This window comes from Schistocerca gregaria, chromosome X (genome assembly GCF_023897955.1).
Source record: "Schistocerca gregaria isolate iqSchGreg1 chromosome X, iqSchGreg1.2, whole genome shotgun sequence".
In the NCBI taxonomy this organism is placed as follows: Eukaryota; Metazoa; Arthropoda; class Insecta; order Orthoptera; family Acrididae; genus Schistocerca; species Schistocerca gregaria.
In genome coordinates, this window is record NC_064931.1 from 408,574,912 (window position 1) to 408,597,777 (window position 22,866).

At 44.6% G+C, this 22,866-nt stretch overlaps 1 protein-coding gene across 3 annotated transcripts in view; it reads right to left on the reverse strand.

The window, feature by feature from the left end:
• Window positions 1-234: 234 nt before the first annotated feature.
• LOC126297755 (uncharacterized MFS-type transporter C09D4.1-like) overlaps window positions 235-22,866 on the reverse strand; it is a 64,386-nt gene continuing 41,754 nt past the window's right edge. For all 3 annotated transcript variants that reach the window (XM_049988929.1, XM_049988928.1, XM_049988930.1), the window contains 2 exons: window positions 22,201-22,311; window positions 235-615 (listed from right to left, as the gene is read on the reverse strand). In XM_049988929.1, coding sequence (XP_049844886.1) covers window positions 327-615; window positions 22,201-22,311 — 400 coding nt within the window. In that variant the 3' untranslated portion in view covers window positions 235-326. The remainder of the gene's footprint in view (window positions 616-22,200; window positions 22,312-22,866) is intronic.

Here is a 22,866-nt window from a genome sequence, read left to right on the forward strand (position 1 = left end):
TTAATGGCCAGTAGTGTGCCATTCCGCGTCCAAAGTCTGTCAGTTACCGTCGTGCGTCCATAACCACGTCAGAAACCTTTTCACATGAATCACCTGAGAACAAAAGCCCCGCCCATGCACTGCCCTTTTGTACCTTGTGTACGTGATACTACATCTATGTATACATATGTGCTTATCACTATCCCACGATTTTTGTCACCTCATTGCACAGTACATAGGGCATTGTTGCAAATTACTGCTCTGCATTCAGATGCTCCACTCCGACGAGGGTACGAGGGGTATTTATAGCGCGAAGGAGGAGACAGTACGCTGTAGGATGTGAGTATTTATTGAACGAGCGTGTGCGGCGGCCGGCGCTGGTAGGCGCGCGTGCGGCGCAGGTCCGGGCTGACGCAGGCGGTGAGCACCAGCCCGGCGGCGAGCTGCGCGCAGAGGGCGGCGTGCGCCCAGCCGTGGCCCGCCGCCTCGAGCAGCCAGCCGTGCAGCAGCGTGACGGGCACGCCCGCGCTTTGCCCCGCCGCCGTCAGGAACGCCGCCGACGCGCTCTCCGGCTCTGGGTACGTCAGCTCCGCTGCGAACTCCATCGCCACCGGGATGAACCCTCCGGACGCCAACCTGCACACACACTCGTCTGATATCGAGGAGTTTCTGTACGTACAGATTCTACACCCACATCTACACGGTTACTCTGCAATTCACACTTATTCATCGACATAAGTGTCGAAGGAATAGAGAAGCAGCTGGGATCGCACAACAGAGGGAAGTCCACTGGACCTGACTGAATATCAATTCGATTCTACACAGAGTACGCGAAAGAACTTGCCCCCCTTCTAACAGCCGTGTACCGCAAGTCTCTAGAGGAACGGAAGGTTCTAAATGATTGGAAAAGAGCGCAGGTAGTTCCAGTCTTCAAGAAGGGTCGTCAAGCAGATGTTGAGGTCGATCTGTTGTAGAATTTTAGAACATGTTTTTTGCTCGCGTATCATGTCGTTTCTGGAAACCCAGAACCTACTCTGTAGGAATCAACACGGATTCCGGGAACAGCGATCGTGTGAGACCCAACTAGCTTTATTTGTTCGTGAGACCCAGAAAATATTAGATACAGGCTCCCAGGTAGATGCTATTTTCCTTCACTTCCGGAAGGTGTTCGATACAGTTCCGCACTGTCGCCTGATAAACAATGTAAGGAGTAATAGTTCTGCATGGTTCGCAGGAGAGCTTCTGTAAAGTTTGGAAGGTAGGAGACGAGGTACTGGCGGAATTAAAGCTGTGAGGACGGGGCGTGAGTCGTGCTTGGGTAGCTCAGCCGTTAGAGCGCTTGCCCGCGAAAGGCAAAGGTCCAGAGTTCGAGTCTCGCTCCGGCACACAGTTTTAATCTGCCAGGAAGTTTCATATCGGCGCACACTCCGCTGTAGAGTGAAAATTTCATTCTAGAAAGTAAGAGCCTACAGAATAGCAGACCAGCTGTGTGGCTGGATTGAAGAGTTTTTAGCAAACAGAACGCACCGTCTACAGACGTTAAAGTTACCTCTGGCGTGCCACAGGGTAGTGTTATGGGACCATTGCTTTTCACAATATACAGAGTGTTACAAAAAGGTACGGCCAAACTTTCAGGAAACATTCCTCACAACGCTTACTTTCTATCTTAGAGCTCATTTTATTCTCTTCAAATCACATTAATCATGGAATGGAAACACACAACAACAGAACGTACCAGCGTGACTTCAAACACTTTGTTACAGGAAATGTTCAAAAAGTCCTCCGTTAGCGAGGATACACGCATCCACCGTCCGTCGCATGGAATCCCTGATGGGCTGATGCAGCCCTGGAGAATGGCGTATTCTATCACAGTCGTCCACAACACGAGCACGAAGAGTCTCTACATTTGGTACCGGGGTTGCGTAGACAAGAGCTTTCAAATGCCCCCCATAAATAAAAGTCAAGAGGGTTGAGGTCAGGAGAGCGTGGAGGCCATGTAATTGGTCAGCCCCTACTAATCCATCGGTCACCGAATCTTGTTGAGAAGCGTACGAACACTTCGACTGAAATTTGCAGGAGTTCCATCGTGCATGAACCACATGTTGTGTCGTATTTGTAAATGCACATGTTCTAGCAGCACAGGTAGAGTATCCCGTATGAAATCATGATAACGTGCTCCATTGAGCGTAGGTGGAAGAACTAAAATGAGCTCTAACATGGAAATTAAGTGTTTTCCGGACACATGTCCACATAACACCTTTTCTTTATTTGTGATGAGGAATGTTTCCTGAAAGTTTTGCCGTACAATTTTGTAACACCCTGTATATAAATGACCTAGTAGATAGTGTCGGAAGCTCCGTGCGGCTTTTCGCGGATGATGCTGTAGTATACAGAGAAGTTGCAGCATTAGAAGATTGTAGCGAAATGCAGGAAGATCTGCAGCGGATAGGCACTTGGTGCAGGGAGTGGCAACTGACCCTTAACATAGACAAATGTAATGCATTGCGAATACATAGAAAGAAGGATCCTTTATTGTATGACTATATGATAGCGGAACAAACATTGGTAGCAGTTACTTCTGTAAAATATCTGGGAGTATGCGCGTGGAACGATTTGAAGTGGAATGATCATATAAAATTAGTGGTAATGAGGGTACCAGGTTGAGATTCATTGAGAGAGTCCTTAGAAAATGTGATCCATCAACAAAGGAGGTGGCTTACAAAACACTCGTTCGAAAAATTGAAATTCAAATGTGTGTGAAATATTATGGGACTTAACTGCTAAGGTCATCAGTCCCTAAGCTTACACACTAATCAACCTAAATTATCCTAAGGACAAACACACACACCCATGCCCAAAGGAGGACTCGAACCGCTCGGCTAATCCCGCGCGTCTCTCGTTCGACCTATACTTGAGTATTGCTCATCAGTGTGGGATCCGTACCAGATTGGGTTGACGGAGGAGATCAAGAATATCCAAAGAAGAGCGGCGCGTTTCGTCGCAGGGTTATTTGGTAAGCGTGATAGCGTTACGGAGATGTTTAGCAAACTCAAGTGGCAGACTCTGCAAGAGAGGCGCTCTGCATCGCGGTGTAGCTTGCTGTCCAGGTTTCGAGAGGGTGCGCTTCTGGATGAGGTATTGAATATATTGCTTCCCCCTACTTATGCCTCCCGAGGAGATCACGAATGTAAAATTAGAGAGATTCGAGCGCGCACGGAGGCTTCCCGGCAGTCGTTCTTCCCGCGAACCATACGCGACTGGAACGGAAAAGGGAGGTAATGACAGTGGCACGTAAAGTGCACTACGCCACACACAGTTGGGTGGCTTGCGGAGTATAAATGTAGATGTAGAAGTGCCTGGCAAAGGGTTCATGGAACCATTTTCATACTACTTCTCTATGATTCCACTCTCGAATGGCTCATGGTAAAAAGGAACTCCTAAATCTTTCCGTTCGAGATCTGATTTCTCTTATGTTATTATGATGATCATTTCTCCCTACGTAGGTGGGTATCAACAAAATATTTACGCATTCGGAAGAGGAAGTTGGTGATTGAAATTTCGTAAATAGATATCACCGCAAAGAAAGCCGCCTTTGTTTCAGTGACTGCCACCCCAACTTGTGTATCGTATCAGTGACACGCTCACCCCTATTGCGCCATAGCACGAAACGAGCTGCCCTTCTTTGCACTTTTTCGATGTCCTCCATCAATCCTACCTGGTAAGGATCCCTCACCGAGCAGCAATATTCCAGAAGAGGACGGTCAAGTATAATGTTAGCTGTCTCTTTAGTGGGTTTGTCGCATCTTCTAAGCGTTCTGCCAACAAAGCGCAGTCTTTCTTTCGCCTTCCCCACACTATTATCTATGTGGTCTGTCCAATTTAAGTTGCTCGTAATTGTAATTCCTAGGCATTTAGTCGAATTGACAGTCCTTAGATTTGTGCGATTTATCGTATACCCAAAATTTATCGGATTTCTTTTAGTACCCATGTAGATGACCTTCCACTTTTCTTTGTTTAGTGCCAATTGCCACTTTTCGCACCATACAGAAATTCTCTCTAGATCATTTTGTAATTGGAACTGATCGTCTGATGATTTTACTAGACGGTAAATTACAGCGTCATCTGCAAACAATCTAAGGGAGCTGCTCAGATTATCACCTACATCATTTATATAAATCAGGAACAGCAGAGGGCCTATGACACTATCTTGCGGATCGCCAGATATCACTTCTGTTCTACTCGATGATTTATCGTCTATCTTTACCAACTGTGACCTCTGTGAGAGAAAATCACAGATCCAGTTACACAACTGAGACGATACTCCATGTGCATGCAATTTGATTAATAGTCGCTTGTGAGGAACGGTATCAAAAGCCTTCTGGAAATCTAGGAATATGGAATCGATCTGAGATCCCTTGTCGAATCCACTCATTACTTCATGGGAATAAGGAGCTATCTGTGTTGCACAAGAACAATATTTTCTGAATTTGTTGGTTATGTATCAATAAGTCATTTTCTTCAAGGTGATTCATTATGTTAGAATACCGTATGTGCTCCAAAATCCTACTGCAAATTGAGGTCAGTGATATGGGTCTGTAATTCAATGGGTTACTACTATTTCCTTTCTTAAATATTGTTGTGACCTGTGCTACTTTCCAGTCTTTAGGAAGAGACTTTTCATCAAGTGCTAAGAAAGGCGCTTTTGTGTTTGCATTCTCTGAGAGGAACTTGACTGGTATACCATCTGGACCGTAAGACTTGCCTTTCTTATGTGATTTGAGTTGTTTTGCAACACCTAATATGTCTACTTTTATGTCACTCATGCTAACAGCTGTTCTGGTTTCGAATTCTGGGTTATTTACTTCGTCTTCTTTGGTGAAGGAATTACGGAAAACTGTATTTAGTAACTCCGCTTTAGTGGCACCACCATCGGTAACATTTCCATAGCTATCGCGCAGTAACGGTATTGACCGTTTTTTGTCACTGGTGTAGTTTACTTATGACCAGAATCTCTTTGGGTTTTCTACCATATTTGAGACAATGTTTAATTGTGGAAACTATTAAAAACATCTCGCATGGACGTCCGCACTAAATTTCCAGCTTCCGTGAAACTTAGCCAGTCTTAGGGATTTTGCGTTCTTCTGAATTTGGCATGGTTTATTCATTTATTCTGCAACAATGTTCTGGCGTGTTTTGTGTACCATGGTGGATCAGTCCCGTCTCTTATTATCTTAGGCGGTCTGAATCTATCTATTGCTGTCTACATCTGCATGGATATTCTGCAAATCACATTCAATGGCCTGGCAGAGGGTTCATCGAACCACCTTCACAATTCTCTATTATTCCAATCTCGTATAGCGCGCAGAATTGATTCAGAAAGATCAGAAACAATACGTTTACTATTATGTCACAATTTATTTATAACCATAAACCGTTTCGAAGGTTTAAGCTTCCATCATCAGGTGAATTTACATATGTTATCATGACATGTGTATGTGTTGTTACGATTTTGGAATAACTGTTTAGTATAGAAACAGGAACACTTTCAGAACATGGTTTTGGGGAAATTTTTGACTAAAATGTAAGCTTATATCGAAAGTTGAAAGTAAAACAAGTAAAACAGAGTACTTCCAACGGTCACAGGCTCTTTTCTCTGCCGTAACACATCACATGTAAACTTTCAAATTTTGTTTACAAATTATTTTGCTAACAAAATATGACACTTCACATGTGATGTGTTACGTCAGAGAAACGAGTCTGTGGCCACTGGAGGTATTTTATTTTCGTCTTTAGATATAAGCTTAGAGTTTAGTCAAAAATCTCTCCAAAACCATGTTGTGAAATACTGCTTCTGCTTACCCCAAAATCGTAACAACACACTCATATATCATACTAACACAGGTAAATCCACCTGATGATGGAGCTTTAAACCTTCGAAACGCGTTGCGGATATAAATAAACAGTGACTGGTAATGGTGAAATTGTTGCTTCATTCGATGGCAATAGCAGTCACGGTAAAGCCTAACCTAAAATGTTCCCATTTAAAGAAAGAACAGATTTCAGTTGTTTATTGCAGACACTGTGAAAGATAGAAACACATTGCGCATGTCACTGGATAGTGTAAGGTTCAAAGTTTTATGTTCTCACACACTATACCATACACTCAACGTGATCACCGTGAGTTGCTCGAGAAATATCGAAACAGTAGTCCATTTCATTCCACACCCAAATCAACAGGTCCTATTAATTGAATCGACAGATTCAACAATTCGATTTCTCAGATCTTGAAGAGTAGCTGCCATAGAAGGGACAAAGACTCTGTCATTTACGTGGCTCTGCAGAAAAAATTGCAAGGTCTGAGGACTGGTTAAGCGGAGGCCAAAAACATTGAACAAGATCTTGTTGTACACCTCTTCCAATACAACGCTGTGGGAAGGTGTTGTTAAGATAACACTGCACCTCAAGTTGAAAGTAAGGTGGGGCGCCCTCGTGCATAATAATGAAGTCAGTGGAATATTCGTGAATTTGAGGAGTCAATCAATTTTGCAGCATATGCAGTATGACATCCGTGTCATTGTTTCCTCCGCAAAAAAGAAAGGTCCAAAAACTTTGTGAACAGAAACGACACAAAACACATTCAGTTTCTGTGGGTCATGTTTGACGACGACGCCAGGATTTTGTGACAGTTACATTGCCCAGAAGTGTCAAGAGATAGATGGTGGTCATTTTCAACATCTGCTGTTGTCAGGTTACTACCGTGTTCCTTTGTGCCCTGGAACTCTGTTCTCCCGGCCACTTCTATTGGCCCCACCTTCTAGTTTGTCTGTGGTAAACAACTGAAATCTGTGCTTTCTTTTTGAATTACCCTGTACTAACTATAACCGAACAGTGCCCATGCAGGAACATCACAAATGGAGTGAGCAGCTAAAGCCACCCCAAATAAGTACACTAGACAAAAACTAATCCTCTCTTTCCCCCTCCCCCTCTCCCCCCCCCCCCCCCCTCCACCGTACGCACCCCCAGCCCCCAGAAGACATCATGCCAATACTGTGTTACTCTATAATACCTGAAGTCTGGACATTGACCTCAATTTGAGGAGGAAAAAAGTCCACAAGGTTCTTACAGTATACCATAACTAGTTGAAGCTACTCACTGATGACTGGATCCCGTGTAGCTACCGTATTTCGGGATTGTTGATTGCAATGTTTCACCCACTGTTTCTAATAACCCGAGGCATTTTCTATGAGATTCAGATCGAGGTATTTAGTGGGCCCATTGTGGTGTGATAAGGTGCCTGAATGTTTATCAAACAACGAACGTATGCATGCAGTAGTATGAACATTGCTGTTGCATCATGGAAGATGGGAGTATCCTCAACATACTCTTCATGAAGCTGTAGAACAAAAGGCAATACTTAGTAATCAAAAATGTTGAAATAAATACCCCGGTTAATGTTTACGGTGATCTCAATGAGAACTCATGATATGATGAACCCACAAAACCATCACAGAACCGTCTCCTGCCTAAACTACACCCTCTGCATCACGTTCATTCAAATCTGCCCCATTAGACGGGACCCTGTGTGTGCTAGCCAGAAAGCTTCGCAGGCATGCGCAGGTTGTATAGGCTGCTCACTAGAGGAAAAAAAATTCGTGTAGTTGCGAATTGTTGTACAGTAGTAGGGGAAGCGTACTGAACAACACACTAAAAATCCTCACCGGTGAGGTGAGAGTGGGGGGTGGGGGGTAGGGGGGTAGGGGCTCTTGTAAAGACCACTTTATGTTTTTCCTGAATACCTCTAAAGCGGCGGTTTCTATCGAAAATGTTTCCCATTACTGAATTAAAATGCATCAAACGTCCTACCGAAAAGGTCTTCTTCATTTTTCTCTAGAAGTGATAGTTCCCAGGATGCAGGTGATGGAAATATCGCAGATTATTAAAAATAGTGTTTTAATGGTATAAAATTGATGTTTAATGGTAAATGAACTAGGTTAAGAACAAATGTTAAATGTGTGTGCCACATCTAAGTGTAGGATAACGGTATTAAAGGATAAATTCTGTTCTGAGTGGGTAACGGTGTGGAAAGAGAGGGGTCGAGGTTAGAGGCATGACGGCAGGGAGGTCGCCAGATAGTTTTCATGCAATTCCGTCCTCCTTACGTCTGCAAACTTAACAGCGACCAGGCGATTCCTCACTACATCACTAAAAGCAGCTGCAAGGTATTTCACACTTCCGCAGCTCGCCTTATGAATCACTAGTGGCTGAATGTACAGAGATGCCCAGGTCTGTTTATTTTCCACAATGTGCTTCAACACGGCATGGAATACATTTATTAATAACACTAACGTAATAAACGCATAAGGGCATAATCTACGTAAATCTCTCCACACTACTAGAGGGGAAATTGATTCTCAGTTATGTTGTAGGGCAACATTTCTTGTCTATTTTTCCTATGTAAACAAAATAACTTCAGTGAACTAGTGTTTACATAGTTGAGCTATTTTCAGCTTACTAAGTGAGTATTTATTTGCCATTGTTACATGAGCTATTGTGTTAAAAAGCTCCACAGCAGGAGCTATCAGCTGTCTGCCAGATTTAAGAACTTCTGTAATGTAATGTGTTGGCAAAATGTATTCAACAATGTTGATTTCATTGACTCCACTATCAGTTGCTGGAATACTTTTCGCAGAATGAGAGGTAGAAAATGCATCACCCAAACATCTGAGGAGGGACCATTAGCTGGCTCTGTAACAGGAGCAGGTTGCCTTGGTGTTATGGAACTTCAGATATTTCAACATGAGTCCATCATTAGTGCAACTGCCATTCTAGATTTTAACATGATCAGTCCTATTCCATCAAACATACTAATACTCATCTTGCGAGATATTCTGTGGAAATGTGGTAAGTGACTCCACTCAGTGTAAGTGCCATCAATTCGTGAACTGATGAGATTGTTATAGTCTGCTAGTCACACAGTTAATGGTGAAAGAAGTGTAGTAACTCTGTGGTCATCCACTAATTCACCAGCAAGTGATTACAACACAAGTACATGGCTTTGAAATATGCTGTCAACAACAGACAGCAGAAAGATGCCAAATTTACCAGTCCAGTCCCTTTCCCACCAATACTACACAAGTCACTCACAAAATTAGTTAAAATTAAACATTTCTCAGACAATGTTCATAGGAACTTATTTTATATAAATGTTCATTTAACTACTAAAATAATTACTTATTTAATAAACTGAAAACATCTTACAGTATAAAGATAAGCTCAGTGATGTTTTTGGACAGTCTGTCTGTAAACTGAAAAGTGAACGGCACTTGTTGAAGGGGAAGTTGCCTTTCCTGGAAGGACACTATAGTTGCCGTACAGGATGACAAAGAATCAATTTTCCCTCAAGCAGTCTAGAACAGTGTGCAGAGATTTACGTAGAAACTGTCCATTAGCTTCTCTTTTGTTAGTAATCTGATTCCACTTCGCAATTCATATCTGTATTCAATATAGTGTTAACACATTCGTGCAAATACACCCCACCAACCCTCCCCTCCCCCCTCCCTCCCTCGCCGCCCGACACCGGAAGTGTTTGCACACTGCATCTCCAGTCTCCAGTGATTCATAATGCGAACTGCGGAAGGGTTGATATAACTTTGTGAAATACCCTATAGTTGTTTTTTATGATCTAGTAACTAGAGAGAGTGGGGACTCACATGCTCGCTCTGCAGTTCAGACTTATAAAGGAACTGCATGGCCGCAAAATCACGACCTGCCTTCCCTCGCATATCAACTCTCCAGTCTCCGCCACCCTCTCCACCCTGTAACTACCCAATAACACAATTTTTCTCTTATATGCTATTGCACTTATACGTCCTAAACACGTTTAATATTTGTTCTTCACCCACTTCATTTAACAATAAACGTTAATTTTATACCATTAAAACACTATTTTTAATAAATTGAGATTTATCCAGCCCCTGCAAAGAGGGAACTGTCAGTCCTAGAGGAAAAACGAAGGGGTCCTTTTTTGTAGGATATTTAAGGCAGTTTAATTTAGTAGTGGGAAATATTTTCATTAAAAGCCGAAGGTCTCGAAATGTTCTAGAAAAACATAAAAAACTAAACTTGTAGCGCTATCTCCCCCTCAGAATCATGCTCACACCCGACTGTTCAGGATTTTTAGTATACTGTTCATGACACAAATGTTTTATAGAAGATGATTCTTGTAGTAGCAAGATAGATGACAGTGGAAACTAGCCGCATGGGAAGTTGCTCCCCAAACCGACATTCCGTTCTGTGCATTGTACAGGAGCATGTCTATGAAGGCATTACCCTCTGTCAGGGATACAATATTGTTCTACATCTAGAGCTTATGTTTGCTCGAATTGCCCTGCGCTTGCTGTTCCGAAGCACTTATACAGGGGTTGCAAAGAAGTACGGAAACACCAAAAGCGCAAAACGTTTCCATCCCTGTTACGGTATAGGAAACCTGTTGGCGTTGAAAACAACTTCTAGTTGTCTCGGAATGAATATATACAGATTCTGGATGGTCTTTGTTAGGTTTAAGTAGTTCTAAGTTCTAGGGGACTGATGACCATAGATGTTAAGTCCCATAGTGCTCAGAGCCATTTGAACCATTTGAGTCAGATATCATTCCTCCTGCAAAATAGTGGCAAGATCAGGTAATAATGATGGGGATGGATGGCTATCACGTCGCCTTTTCTCCAAAGTAGACTAAGAAGGCTCAAAATATTGGGGTCTGTGATCGTCATGGTCGGGGGAGATGCGACAGTTCATCCTCACGCTCACAAAACCAGTCCTTGACGATGCCAGGTGTGTGACCAGGAGCCCCGTCGTCTTGGAAAATAGCATCGTCAATAGTGAACAAACATTTTACCTTGGAATGGACGTGATCAGTCAAAATGGTCACGTGATGCTTGGTTGTAAAGCGACTGCGCAGAGTATTCATAGTGCCGTTGGAAAACCACTGTATAGCTACTCAAATCATCACCGAACACCCTTCACGTTTCACTTTTGGGATGTAAACTCGGCCAGATCGGCCAGAAATCGGAAACAGTGTGAAGTAAGAGTCATTCGACCAAACTAATTTCTTCCATTGCTCTACAGACCACGTTTTATGTCTTTATCATAATATTTTCCTGTTGCGGACATTTGCATCACTACTAAGTGCTTTTGGAATTCGGTTCGCCCTTTAAATACCGTGGTTATGGAGCTCCCTTCGTGTTGTTTTGGTGATCACAAGGTTCGCGAGTGCGACATTCAGTCCTACAGTGACTTTTGAAATTGTTGTTTTTGGTTACAATCCTCTTGAATAACCGGTCGTCACGATCATACACTTTCATCCGCGTTGTGACTTACGGTGCTTCTTGAAACCCCAAACACTTCTGCTCTCTTGTTTACGGAAGGACCCATCATGCGAACATCACTAAGTAGCCAATTTTCTAATTCACGTAGTTCCGACATAATGCTCTCACAACTACGGAGGAAATTTTGCTGACCACAACTGCCACTTGGAAGGTTCTGAGGCACGGCACAAGTGCTGCATTTTTGTTCAAGCATGGATGTCCCTCGGTTTTCCCATATTTTGGTCTAGCCGTGTAGTTCCACAGAAATACAGCAGATACCCTCGTTTTAGTAAAGGAACGTAAGTCGCCTAATATAAGCAAGTCTCCCAGCTAAGACTGTATACCAATTACGTTTCTTTCAGAGTATGGTGATGAAATCGATCGCTCTTTACCAATCATGAACAACTGTTTGTTCGACAAAAGATCCATACCTAAAGACTGGAAAGATGCGTCGGCCACACCGTGTTAGCACATTGTTCAAATGGCTTCAAGCACTATGGGACTTAACATCTGAGGTCATCAGTCCCCTAGACTTAGAAGTACTTAAACCTAACTAACCTAAGGACATCACACACATCCATTCCCCAGGCAGGATTCGAACTTGCGACCGTAGCAGCAGCGCGGTTCCGGATTGAAGCGCCTAGAACCGCTCGGCCACAGTGGCCGGCTAGAACATTGTGAAATGCCTCGAAGAAAATTATCTATCGATGCATAACCAGCATGGATTCAGAAATTATGGTTTTTTTAACTACAAATGGCTATGTTGTTTTCACACTGTGTGATGGAAATGAGTGTTTGGCGTCATGGGCCTGGAGGCCCCTTGCGGGGCAGGTCCGGCCGCCTTGGCGCAGGTATTATTACATTCGACGCCACATTGGTCCATCTGCGAGCCGTATGGGGACGAAATAATGATGAAGACAACACAACACCCAGTCCCTGAGCGGAGAAAATCTCCTACCCACCCGGAAATCGAACCCGAGCCCGTAGGACAGCAATCCGTCACGCTCACCACTTAGCTATCGGAGCGGACACACTAGGTAATAAGTGCTATCGACAAATAATCTCAACTTGATTCTCTATTGTGAGGATATATACCTATAAGAATGACTGAAAACTTAAAAAGACAGACACTGCATCTTTTTGCGATGTGAGGAACAGGCGTCTGGGCTATAGTATGTTTTGACAATCACGGAGGCGTGTGGACCTTCTTGGGCTGAGATCATAAAGGCCGCGCAACTATCGCGTAGGGATGGGAAAAACGACCGGTTAAAACCGATACCGGTATTTTAGTTCTGAATAATCGGTATTTTTCGATATTTGTTTCGTCTGTTATAACAGGACTTTACATTTTTTACTAAAATCCGAGTAAAAAAACCAGCATATCAATTTATCATAGCAGCAGGGTGAAAATTTTGGTTTTAAAATACAACCCTTATAAAAGCCACTAACATTTATTACAGACATTGGAAAAGCCATGAACCCTATTTTAATAACAATGCCTGCAGTTAGAAACTAGCAACAGACACATAGCTTAAGAAGCGATACAGCATTACAGAGGCAGTAACGTACCTGTTGCCGTGTGGCGTGATCTGTTTAGCTTGTACGCACGTGCGTGCAATGTGGAAGACTTGCCCCCCCCCCCCACTTGATCTATGCGGTAGTTTCTCGCTATCGTCGTCGGCCCAGACATTTTTTGTATTGCAGAATCATACCATTTTACGAAGTGCGGTAGCAATAGAAAAATCCAGTCTTCCTAAGAAGTGACGGTAAATTTGATCGATATATCTATAACTTCTTTGACGTTTTTTAAACTTGGTGTAATAATTGAACCCTTAATTTTGTGGTTATTTCAGGGTGAAAAACTGATACCATACAAATTGACGCTGTAGGGAGGTAGTCATCTAGCGATCTTTCACTGTCGGTGTCACTAGGCTCGTCTCCTTCACCTTCACAATCTTTGTTGCAGATCATGAAATCTATTTCTGCTGCCCCTCAATCTCATATCGATCGTGAGCTCCTACACCTTCTTCATTATAATTTTTCAATGTTTGTTTGAAATTTATGTTTATTACTGCAAGTGACAACAATAAAAGTCCGAAAATCTATTACTTCGGAAACCAGTTATTTTTAGTGGTTTTAAGGGTCAAGTTAAACTTCCACATCTACATGGATACTCGGCAAATCACATTTAAGTGCCTGGCAGAGAGTTCATTGGACCACCTTCACAATTCTCTACTAATATAATCTCATGCAGCGTGCGGAAAGAACGAACACCTATATCTTTCCGTACGAGCCCTGATTTCCCTTATTTTATCATGGTGATGGTTTCTCTCTATGTAGGTCGGTGTCAACAAAATAGTTTGGTTGGTTGTTTCGGGAAGGAGACCAGACAGCGTGGTCATCGGTCTCATCGGATTAGGGAAGGATGGGGAAGGAAGTCGGCCGTGCCCTTTCAGAGGAACCATCCCGGCATTTGCCTGGAGTGATTTAGGGAAATCACGGAAAACCTAAATCAGGATGGCCAGACGCGGGATTGAACCGTCGTCCTCCCGAATGCGAGTCCAGTGTCTAACCACTGCGCCACCTCGCTCGGTCAACAAAATACACTCCTGGAAATTGAAATAAGAACACCGTGAATTCATTGTCCCAGGAAGGGGAAACTTCATTGACACATTCCTGGGGTCAGACACATCACATGATCACACTGGCAGAACCACAGGCACATACACAGGCAACAGAGCATGCACAATGTCGGCACTAGTACAGTGTATATCCACCTTTCGCAGCAATGCACGCTGCTATTCTCCCATGGAGACGATCGTAGAGATGCTGGATGTAGTCCTGTGGAACGGCTTGCCATGCCATTTCCACCTGGCGCCTCAGTTGGACCAGCGTTCGTGCTGGACGTGCACACCGCGTGAGACGACGCTTCATCCAGTCCCAAACATGCTCAATGGGGGACAGATCCGGAAATCTTGCTGGCCAGGGTAGTTGACTTACACCTTCTAGAGAACGTTGGGTGGCACGGGATACATGCGGACGTGCACTGTCCTGTTGGAACAGCAAGTTCCCTTGCCGGTCTAGGAATGGTAGAACAATGGGTTCGATGACGGTTTGGATGTACCGTGCACTATTCAGTGTCCCCTCGACGATCACCAGATGTGTATGGCCAGTGTAGGAGATCGCTCCCCACACCATTATGCCAGGTGTTGGCCCTGTGTGCCTCGGTCGTATGCAGTCCTGATTGTGGCGCTCACCTGCACGGCGCCAAACACGCATACGACCATCATTGGCACCAAGGCAGAAGCGACTCTCATCGCTGAAGACGACATGTCTCCATTCGTCCCTCCATTCACACCTGTCGCGACACCACTGGAGGCGGGCTGCACGATGTTGGGGCGTGAGCGGAAGACGGCCTAACCGTGTGCGGGACCGTAGCCCAGCTTCATGGAGACGGTTGCGAATGGTCCTCGCCGATACCCCAGGAGTAACAGTGTCCCTAATTTGCTGGGAAATGGCGGTGCGGTCCCCTACGGCACTGCGTAGGATCCTACGGTCTTGGCGTGCATCTGTGCGTCGCTGCGGTCCGGTCCCAGGTCGACGGGCACGTGCACCTTCCGCCGACCACTGGCGACAACATCGATGTACTGTGGAGACCTCACGCCCCACGTGTTGAGCATTTCGGCGGTACGTCCACCCGGCCTCCCGCATGCCCACTATACGCCCTCGCTCAAAGTCCGTCAACTGCACATACGGTTCACGTCCACGCCGTCGCGGCATGCTACCAGTGTTAAAGACTGCGATGGAGCTCCGTATGCCTCGGCAAACTGGCTGACACTGACGGCGGCGGTGCACAAATGCTGCGCAGCTAGCGCCATTCGACGGCCAACACCGCGGTTCCTGGTGTGTCCGCTGCGCCGTGCGTGTGATCATTGCTTGTACAGCCCTCTCGCAGTGTCCGGAGCAAGTATGGTGGGTCTGATACACCGGTGTCAATGTGTTCTTTTTTCCATTTCCAGGAGTGTATTTTCGCATTTGGAGGAGAAAGTTAGTTGCTGGAATTTCGTGGAATGATTCCGCTGCCACGAAGAAAGCCTTTGCTTTAATAATGTCAGTAGCAGGGCAAGGATGGTGTCACACTTTTCTGCATTGTTGCCAATTTATTAAAGATGTTGGGCCCAAGATGGCAGCGATAGATATGGCAAGGTCGCAATGACGTAATGGTGGGAAGTTCAAATTTTGGTGGGGAAATATGTCAATTAGGCTACCTCCACTAACCAGTCGATCATCCAATTTACATGTGAGGGAATAATGGTCCAGCGCAAACACGTGTCCATATTGAATTTTCTCAGATTTCCACGGAGAGCACACATGATCACGAAGGATGTCCAACACATACTGAGCATTAGTTCGCTATTCAACCGTCCAGAGGGCGACACAGTTAGGTCAGCTACATTACTGTACTCCAACTGATCCTTCCATTTGGACGGCTAATGCCATTAGCGGGAAACATGATCATTCCCGCCACAGGCCACCGACGCCGCGCGCCATGCACCCACAGACAGAATCGTCCTAGGTAACCGGCTACATATGTATTCGATCACTTCATTTTCAGTTAAACATTACCATTGCAAACTCAATTGGAAGACATTCGATGATGAGCGAAATACTGGAAAATTGCCTTGTTGACAGCAGCGGCTCTGGAAATAGAGATATCTGTACCATTCTTATGACTTGACATGCTTTTGCCTTTGGTATCACAGTATTGGACGTCAAATCCATGACTTCCTTAAGATTGCGCACAGACGTTTTCTTTGCATATGTCAGAACACACACACACACACACACACACACACACACACACACACATATATATATATATATATATATATATATATATATATATATATATATATCACCCTGATGCTCAAGGTGAGCCTATTACGCATTCCATACTACTAAGTATAGTACTTCGCCAATAACTAATTGCTGGCGATACGAAACAATACTGAGCGAAAATCAGCGGTTCAAATGACTTTGAGCACTATGGGAGGTCATCAGTCCCCTAGAACTTAGAACTACTTAAACCTAACTAACCTATGGACATCACACACATCCTTGCCCACGGCAGGATTCGAAATGTAGCAGTCGCGCGGTTCCGGACTTAAGCGCTTAGAACCGCTCGGCCACCGCGGCCGGCGAAAATCAGCGATTGGTGGACATGTTTCATTATTTTTTTCTTGTGAGTGGTACCACAGTGTCTTGGAAAGAGAAACGTAAGTCTTACAGGGCGTCAGGTGTTAATAACACGACCGCGACAACTATGTTACTGTCACATGCGATCTTGGTTTTATAGGTGCTTAAAAGTATCGCTAACGATATCCATATTAAACTCTATACAAGACTTATAAATCGAGGTATGGCATTACCTACGAATGAAGTAGTTTTTTCAGAGAAATATCGCGGCACTTAATACATACGGTAACTGCCCCATGTATATTATCAGATCAACAGTGCGGTTACATATCGTTAATGGGTTTAAGCACGAAATGAAATCACCGAATTTAGAAAGTGATTCGGCCAAAGAACGCGGTATGTATCTGGCATTTGCAACTCCCTCATGCCGTCACTAGATATTTCTCCAATATTTTTAACCCATTCTGTTTCGGTGCCACGTCAGAGGTTCTGTGATATTTCCACTGGGCTATAGGCGATGGTTGATTAAGAAGGATCACAAACAGTAGATGGTATGCTGATTGAGGTCATAAGAAATGTACAGTAGATTTTCAGATCCAAAATGTGCTACGCTTTTCAGTAGAAATGATGTCTGTAATTTGGAACACAAGTGTTTCCATTCAACCACATACCTGCGTTGGATCCTATGAAGAAGTCCTTTAATAATCACAAACACTAGTGAATCATATCCGTGGTATTCTCATATCTCGAAACGAGTCACCTTTTTCAAACCTGTCTGTTACAGTAAAATTCCAACGTGACTTTCTAGGCAGTCACTATGCCTCTTGCAACTGCTGCCATTCCTGCAGATTTGCACATGTGATCATTCCAATTTAAGTCGGAAGGTGATTAAGGGCACTACATTTAAACTCATCTGTCACAGTGACAGGACAGCTGATGAGTCTGTGTTCAGTTTCGATTGATTCCTCATATTGAAATAAAGTGTGTGTTCACTGTTTCAGTGCTAACCGCCTCCAGAAAGTGTCGCCCCTCCACCAAGATTCTTTCTCCATCTCAAACAAACGATGTCAGTCAATCATTATGTGCCAATCAACAGTATACCAGTGGATGGAACAGATGGAAAAGACACCATCAATTGTTGTTGTTGTTGTTGTTGTTGTTGTTGTGGTATTCAGTCCTGAGACTGGTTTGATGCAGCTTTCCATGCTACTCTATGCTGTGCAAGCTTCTTCATCTCCCAGTACCGACAGCAACCTACATCCTTCTGAATCTGCTTAGTGTATTCATCTCTTGGTCTCCCTCTACGATTTTTACCCTCCACGATGCCCTCCAATACTAAATTGGCGATCCCTTGATGCCTCAAAACATGTCCTACCAACCGATCCCTTCTTCTGGTCAAGTTGTGCCAAAAATTCTCTTCTCCCCAATCCTATTCAACACCTCCTCATTAGCTATGTGATCTACACATCTAATCTTCAGCATTCTTCTGTAGCACTATCTTGGCCACAATAATGCGTTCACTATGCTGTTTGTAGTAGCTTACCCGCATTCCTATTTTCCTATTCATTATTAAACCTACTCCTGCATTACCCCTATTTGATTTTGTGTTTATAACCCTGTAGTCACCTGACCAGAAGTCTTGTTCCTCCTGCCACCGAACTTCACTAATTCCCACTATATCTAACTTTAACCTATCCATTTCTCTTTTTAAATTTTCTAACCTACCTGCCCGATTAAGGGATCTGACATTCCACGCTCCGATCCGTAGAACACCAGTTTTCTTTTTCCTGATAACGACATCCTCCTGAGTATTCCCCGCCCGGAGATCCGAATGGGTGACTATTTTACCTCCGGAATATTTTACCCAAGAGGATGGCATCATCATTTAATCATACAGTAAAGCTGCATGCCCTCGGGAAAAATTACGGCCGTAGTTTCCCCTTGCTTTCAGCCGTTCGCAGTACCAGCACAGCCACGCCGTTTTGGTTATTGTTAACACGCGTTTGTCTGGCCTCAACAGACACCCCTCAGTTGTAGTTGCACCTACGGTACGGCTATCTGTATCGCTGAGGCACGCAAGCCTCCCCACCAACGGCAAGGTCCATGGTTCATGGGGTGACACCATCGATATATTGTAATAATAAGCATCACAGCTGATAGTGCGAACAATTTTAGAAATTTGAAAGTAATTTCAACACTGACCAATAATGCAACAGCATGCTTCCCAATTTCAGTGTCATCGCTAAATTGCCACTCCTCTTCTTTGCGAGTACCACTGCAAATGTAGATAGATGATTGCAGTACGTCCATTCATTGTTAAATCTCCAACATATACACTCCTGGAAATGGAAAAAAGAACACATTGACACCGGTGTGTCAGACCCACCATATTTGCTCCGGACACTGCGAGAGGGCTGTACAAGCAGTGATCACACGCAAGGCGCAGCGGACACACCAGGAACCGCGGTGTTGGCCGTCGAATGGCGCTAGCTGCGCAGCATTTGTGCACCGCCGCCGTCAGTGTCAACCAGTTTGCCGTGGCATACGGAGCTCCATCGCAGTCTTTAACACTGGTAGCATGCCGCGACAGCGTGGACGTGAACCGTATGTGCAGTTGACGGACTTTGAGCGAGGGCGTATAGTGGGCATGCGGGAGGCCGGGTGGACGTAACGCTGAATTGCTCAACACGTGAGGTGTGAGGTCTCCACAGTACATCGATGTTGTCGCCAGTGGTCGGCGGAAGGTGTACGTGCCCGTCGACCTGGGACCGAACCGCAGCGACGCACGGATGCACGCCAAGACCGTAGGATCCTACGCAGTGCCGTAGGGGACCGCACCGCCACTCCTCAGCAAATTAGGGACACTGTTGCTCCTGGGGTATCGGCGAGGACCATTCGCAAACGTCTCCAAGAAGCTCGGCTACGGTCCCGCACACCTTTAGGCCGTCTTCCGCTCACGCCCCAACATCGTGCAGCCCGCCTCCAGTGGTGTCGCCATAGGCGTGAATAGAGGGACGAATGGAGACATGTCGTCTTCAGCGATGAGAGTCGCTTCTGACTTGGTGCCAATGATGGTCGTATGCGTGTTTGGCGCCGTGCAGGTGAGCGCCACAATCAGGACTGCATACGACCGAGGCACACAGGGCCAACACGCGCCATCATGGTGTGGGGAGCGATCTCCTACACTGGCCGTACACCTCTGGTGATCGTCGAGGGGACACTGAATAGTGCACGGTACATCCAAACCGTCATCGAACCCATCGTTCTACCATTCCTAGACCGGCAAGGGAACTTGCTGTTCCAACAGGACAATGCACGTCCGCATGTATCCCGTGCCACCCAACGTGCTCTAGAAGGTGTATGTCAACTACCCTGGCCAGCAAGATCTCCGGATCTGTCCCCCATTGAGCATGTTTGGGACTGGATGAAGCGTCGTCTCACGCTTTCTGCACGTCCAGCACGAACGCTGGTCCAACGGAGGCGCCAGGTGGAAATGGCATGGCAAGCCGTTCCACAGGACTACATCCAGCATCTCTACGATCGTCTCCATGGGAGAATAGCAGCGTGCATTGCTGCGAAAGGTGGATATACACTGTACTAGTGCCGACATTGTGCATGCTCTGTTGCCTGTGTCTACGTGCCTGTGGTTATGTCAGTGTGATCATGTGATGTATCTGACCCCAGGAATGTGTCAATGAAGTTTCCCCTTCCTGGGACAATGAATTCACGGTGTTCTTATTTCAATTTCCAGGAGTGTACATCATAAAAGTATACCAGACAGCAATCTACACATTTATAACACCATGAGTATAGTGCATAATTTACGATCTGTTTCTATGCGGATGGGAGTCACAGGGCAATGTCACAGTCTTAGGTTAAAGATAGAAACTGAAAGACCCCCTCGCACTATCTTTGAAAAATCTGTCCTGCAGCACTGTTACTGATTTAACCTGGAGCTGACCAGGAGTAGACTGCTACATTCTGCATCTCGTGGATGAATGGGGCTTGCAGAGTCCGCACCCAGCCAAGTGCACAACATTTCTCCAGATGCGCCCATGTCGAGGAGGTCAGCATCCCTAATCGACGTCTAGTAGTAGATTTGAAAGTGTTGTGATGTAATAGCAGACGGTTAAAAGAACAAGAAACGGGTGGTTTTTATGCATGCTGAAGCTGCAGATGGATGTAGTTCGAAGCATTTTACGTAAATCAACTACACAATCAATTCTAAAGTATTGTTCTAGTATGTGGGATCAGTACCAGGAAGGTATTGGTAAGAGAGGATATAAACCAACTCACTCCTAAGGCAACACGCTTCTGCACTTAAAACAGGCTAGAATGTTAGATCACTTCAGTTTACAACCTATTAGTTATGTAGAATGCAGCGCTGTTAATATCCCACTGTAAGAAATACATCCTTGTTGCAGGTTTCTCCACGATAAACTATAACATGCTGTAAAATGAAAAAAAGCTTCCTTAAAACGTGAGCTCTGTGTGATACATGCACAATATAGCTTTCCAGACATGTATAGCGTCCATTGTTCACATCCGATCATGGTTCAGAAATTATACTATGCCCACATCAGTCGTATATAAAATGATCGTTAGTACGGAGAATACCTCTCAGGACATCTGACATGTGAAATTACACATCATGCCGCCACTAACTCTGTAAAAGATCCTCTGTCAAGCAGATGTATACACGGGGATTGCAGTGCCTCAGAAACACCTATCGCTAACTTCGAGAATCATCTTAGTAATGAAACTGAAGTTTCGATTTTATAGACAAGACGCGACAGAGGAATGGAGCAGATAGTAAGGAAGGTATGGATTTGACGTGGAATACTTTGATAGCAAAGGGAAAAGTATGTCAATTCATAAGAATGGTACGGATATCTCTATTTCCAGAGACATTGCCGTCAACTGGGCGTCTTAACGGTATTTCGCTCATTATCGAATGTCGTCCAGTTGAAACCGCAATGTTAATATTTAATTGTAAGTGCAGTGATCGAATACATATGTAGCCGGTTACCTAGGACGATTCTGTCTGTGGGTGCATGGCGCGCGGCGTCGGTGACCTGTGGCGGGAATGATTCATGTTCACCACTAAATGCATTAGCCGTCCAAATGGAAGGATCAGTTGGGGTAGAGGGACGTAGGTGACCTAACTGTGTCGCCCTCTAGACGGTTGAATAGCGAACTAATGCTCAGTATGTGTTGTACATCCTTCGTGACCATGTGTGTTCTCCGTGAAAATCTGAGAAGATTAAATATGGACATGGACCATTATTCCCTCCCATGTAAATTGTCCGATCGATTGCGTCTACACATTTCTCACCTTTATTTGGTTGAGAGAACATCACTCGGGTTTAGTACAACGATTTTTTAATTGAGAATTTGCGTTGTATCTGACACAAGTCATCTGTAGTGGAACAAATGAGGAGAGAATGATAGTGATTTGCCAAAAGGCGTGGACAACTCTGCGAGTACCCCACTGAAACAAAAACTGAGTTAAATTTCAATGGTGCAGGGAGAATGGAGAAAGGTATGGGCCGAGTGGTAAGAAATGATAGAAGTACTTGAGGTTGGAGGAAACAGTTGTGCTCTGTTTTTAATGGTTTTACAATGAGAAAATTGAAAAGACGGATTGTTTTTAAGTTCTTACCCCATTACGGAGATGACTGCATAGACCAAGGCGCGGTTCCCGAGGTGCACGATCACCGCGAAAGAGGCCAGCGATGCCAGGAACAGAGCGTATACCACCAGAACCGTTTCCCTGTACACAAAACACGTTCAAGTCTTAAATTTAATTTATACTATTTATACTATATACTATAATATATTATTTAATAAGCCACGGCTGCAAAATACTAACGCGAATTCTTTACAGACGAATGGAAAAACTGGTAGATGCAGACCTCGGGGAGGATCAGTTTGGATTCCGTCGAAATGTTGGAACACGTGAGGCAATACTGACCTTACGACTTATCTTAGAAGAAAGATTAAGAAAAGGCAAACCTACGTTTCTAGCATTTGTAGACTTAGAGAAAGCTTTTGACAATGTTGACTGGAATACTCTTTTTCAAATTCTAAAGGTGGCAGGGGTAAAATACAGGGAGCGAAAGGCTATTTATAATTTGTACAGAAACCAGATGGCAGTCATAAGAGTTGAGGGGCATGAAAGGGAAGCAGTGGTTGGGAAAGGAGTGAGACAGGGTTGTAGCCTCTCCCCGATGTTATTCAATCTGTATATTGAGCAAGCAGTAAAGGAAACAAAAGAAAAATTTGGAGTAGGTATTAAAATTCATGGAGACGAAGTAAAAACTTTGAG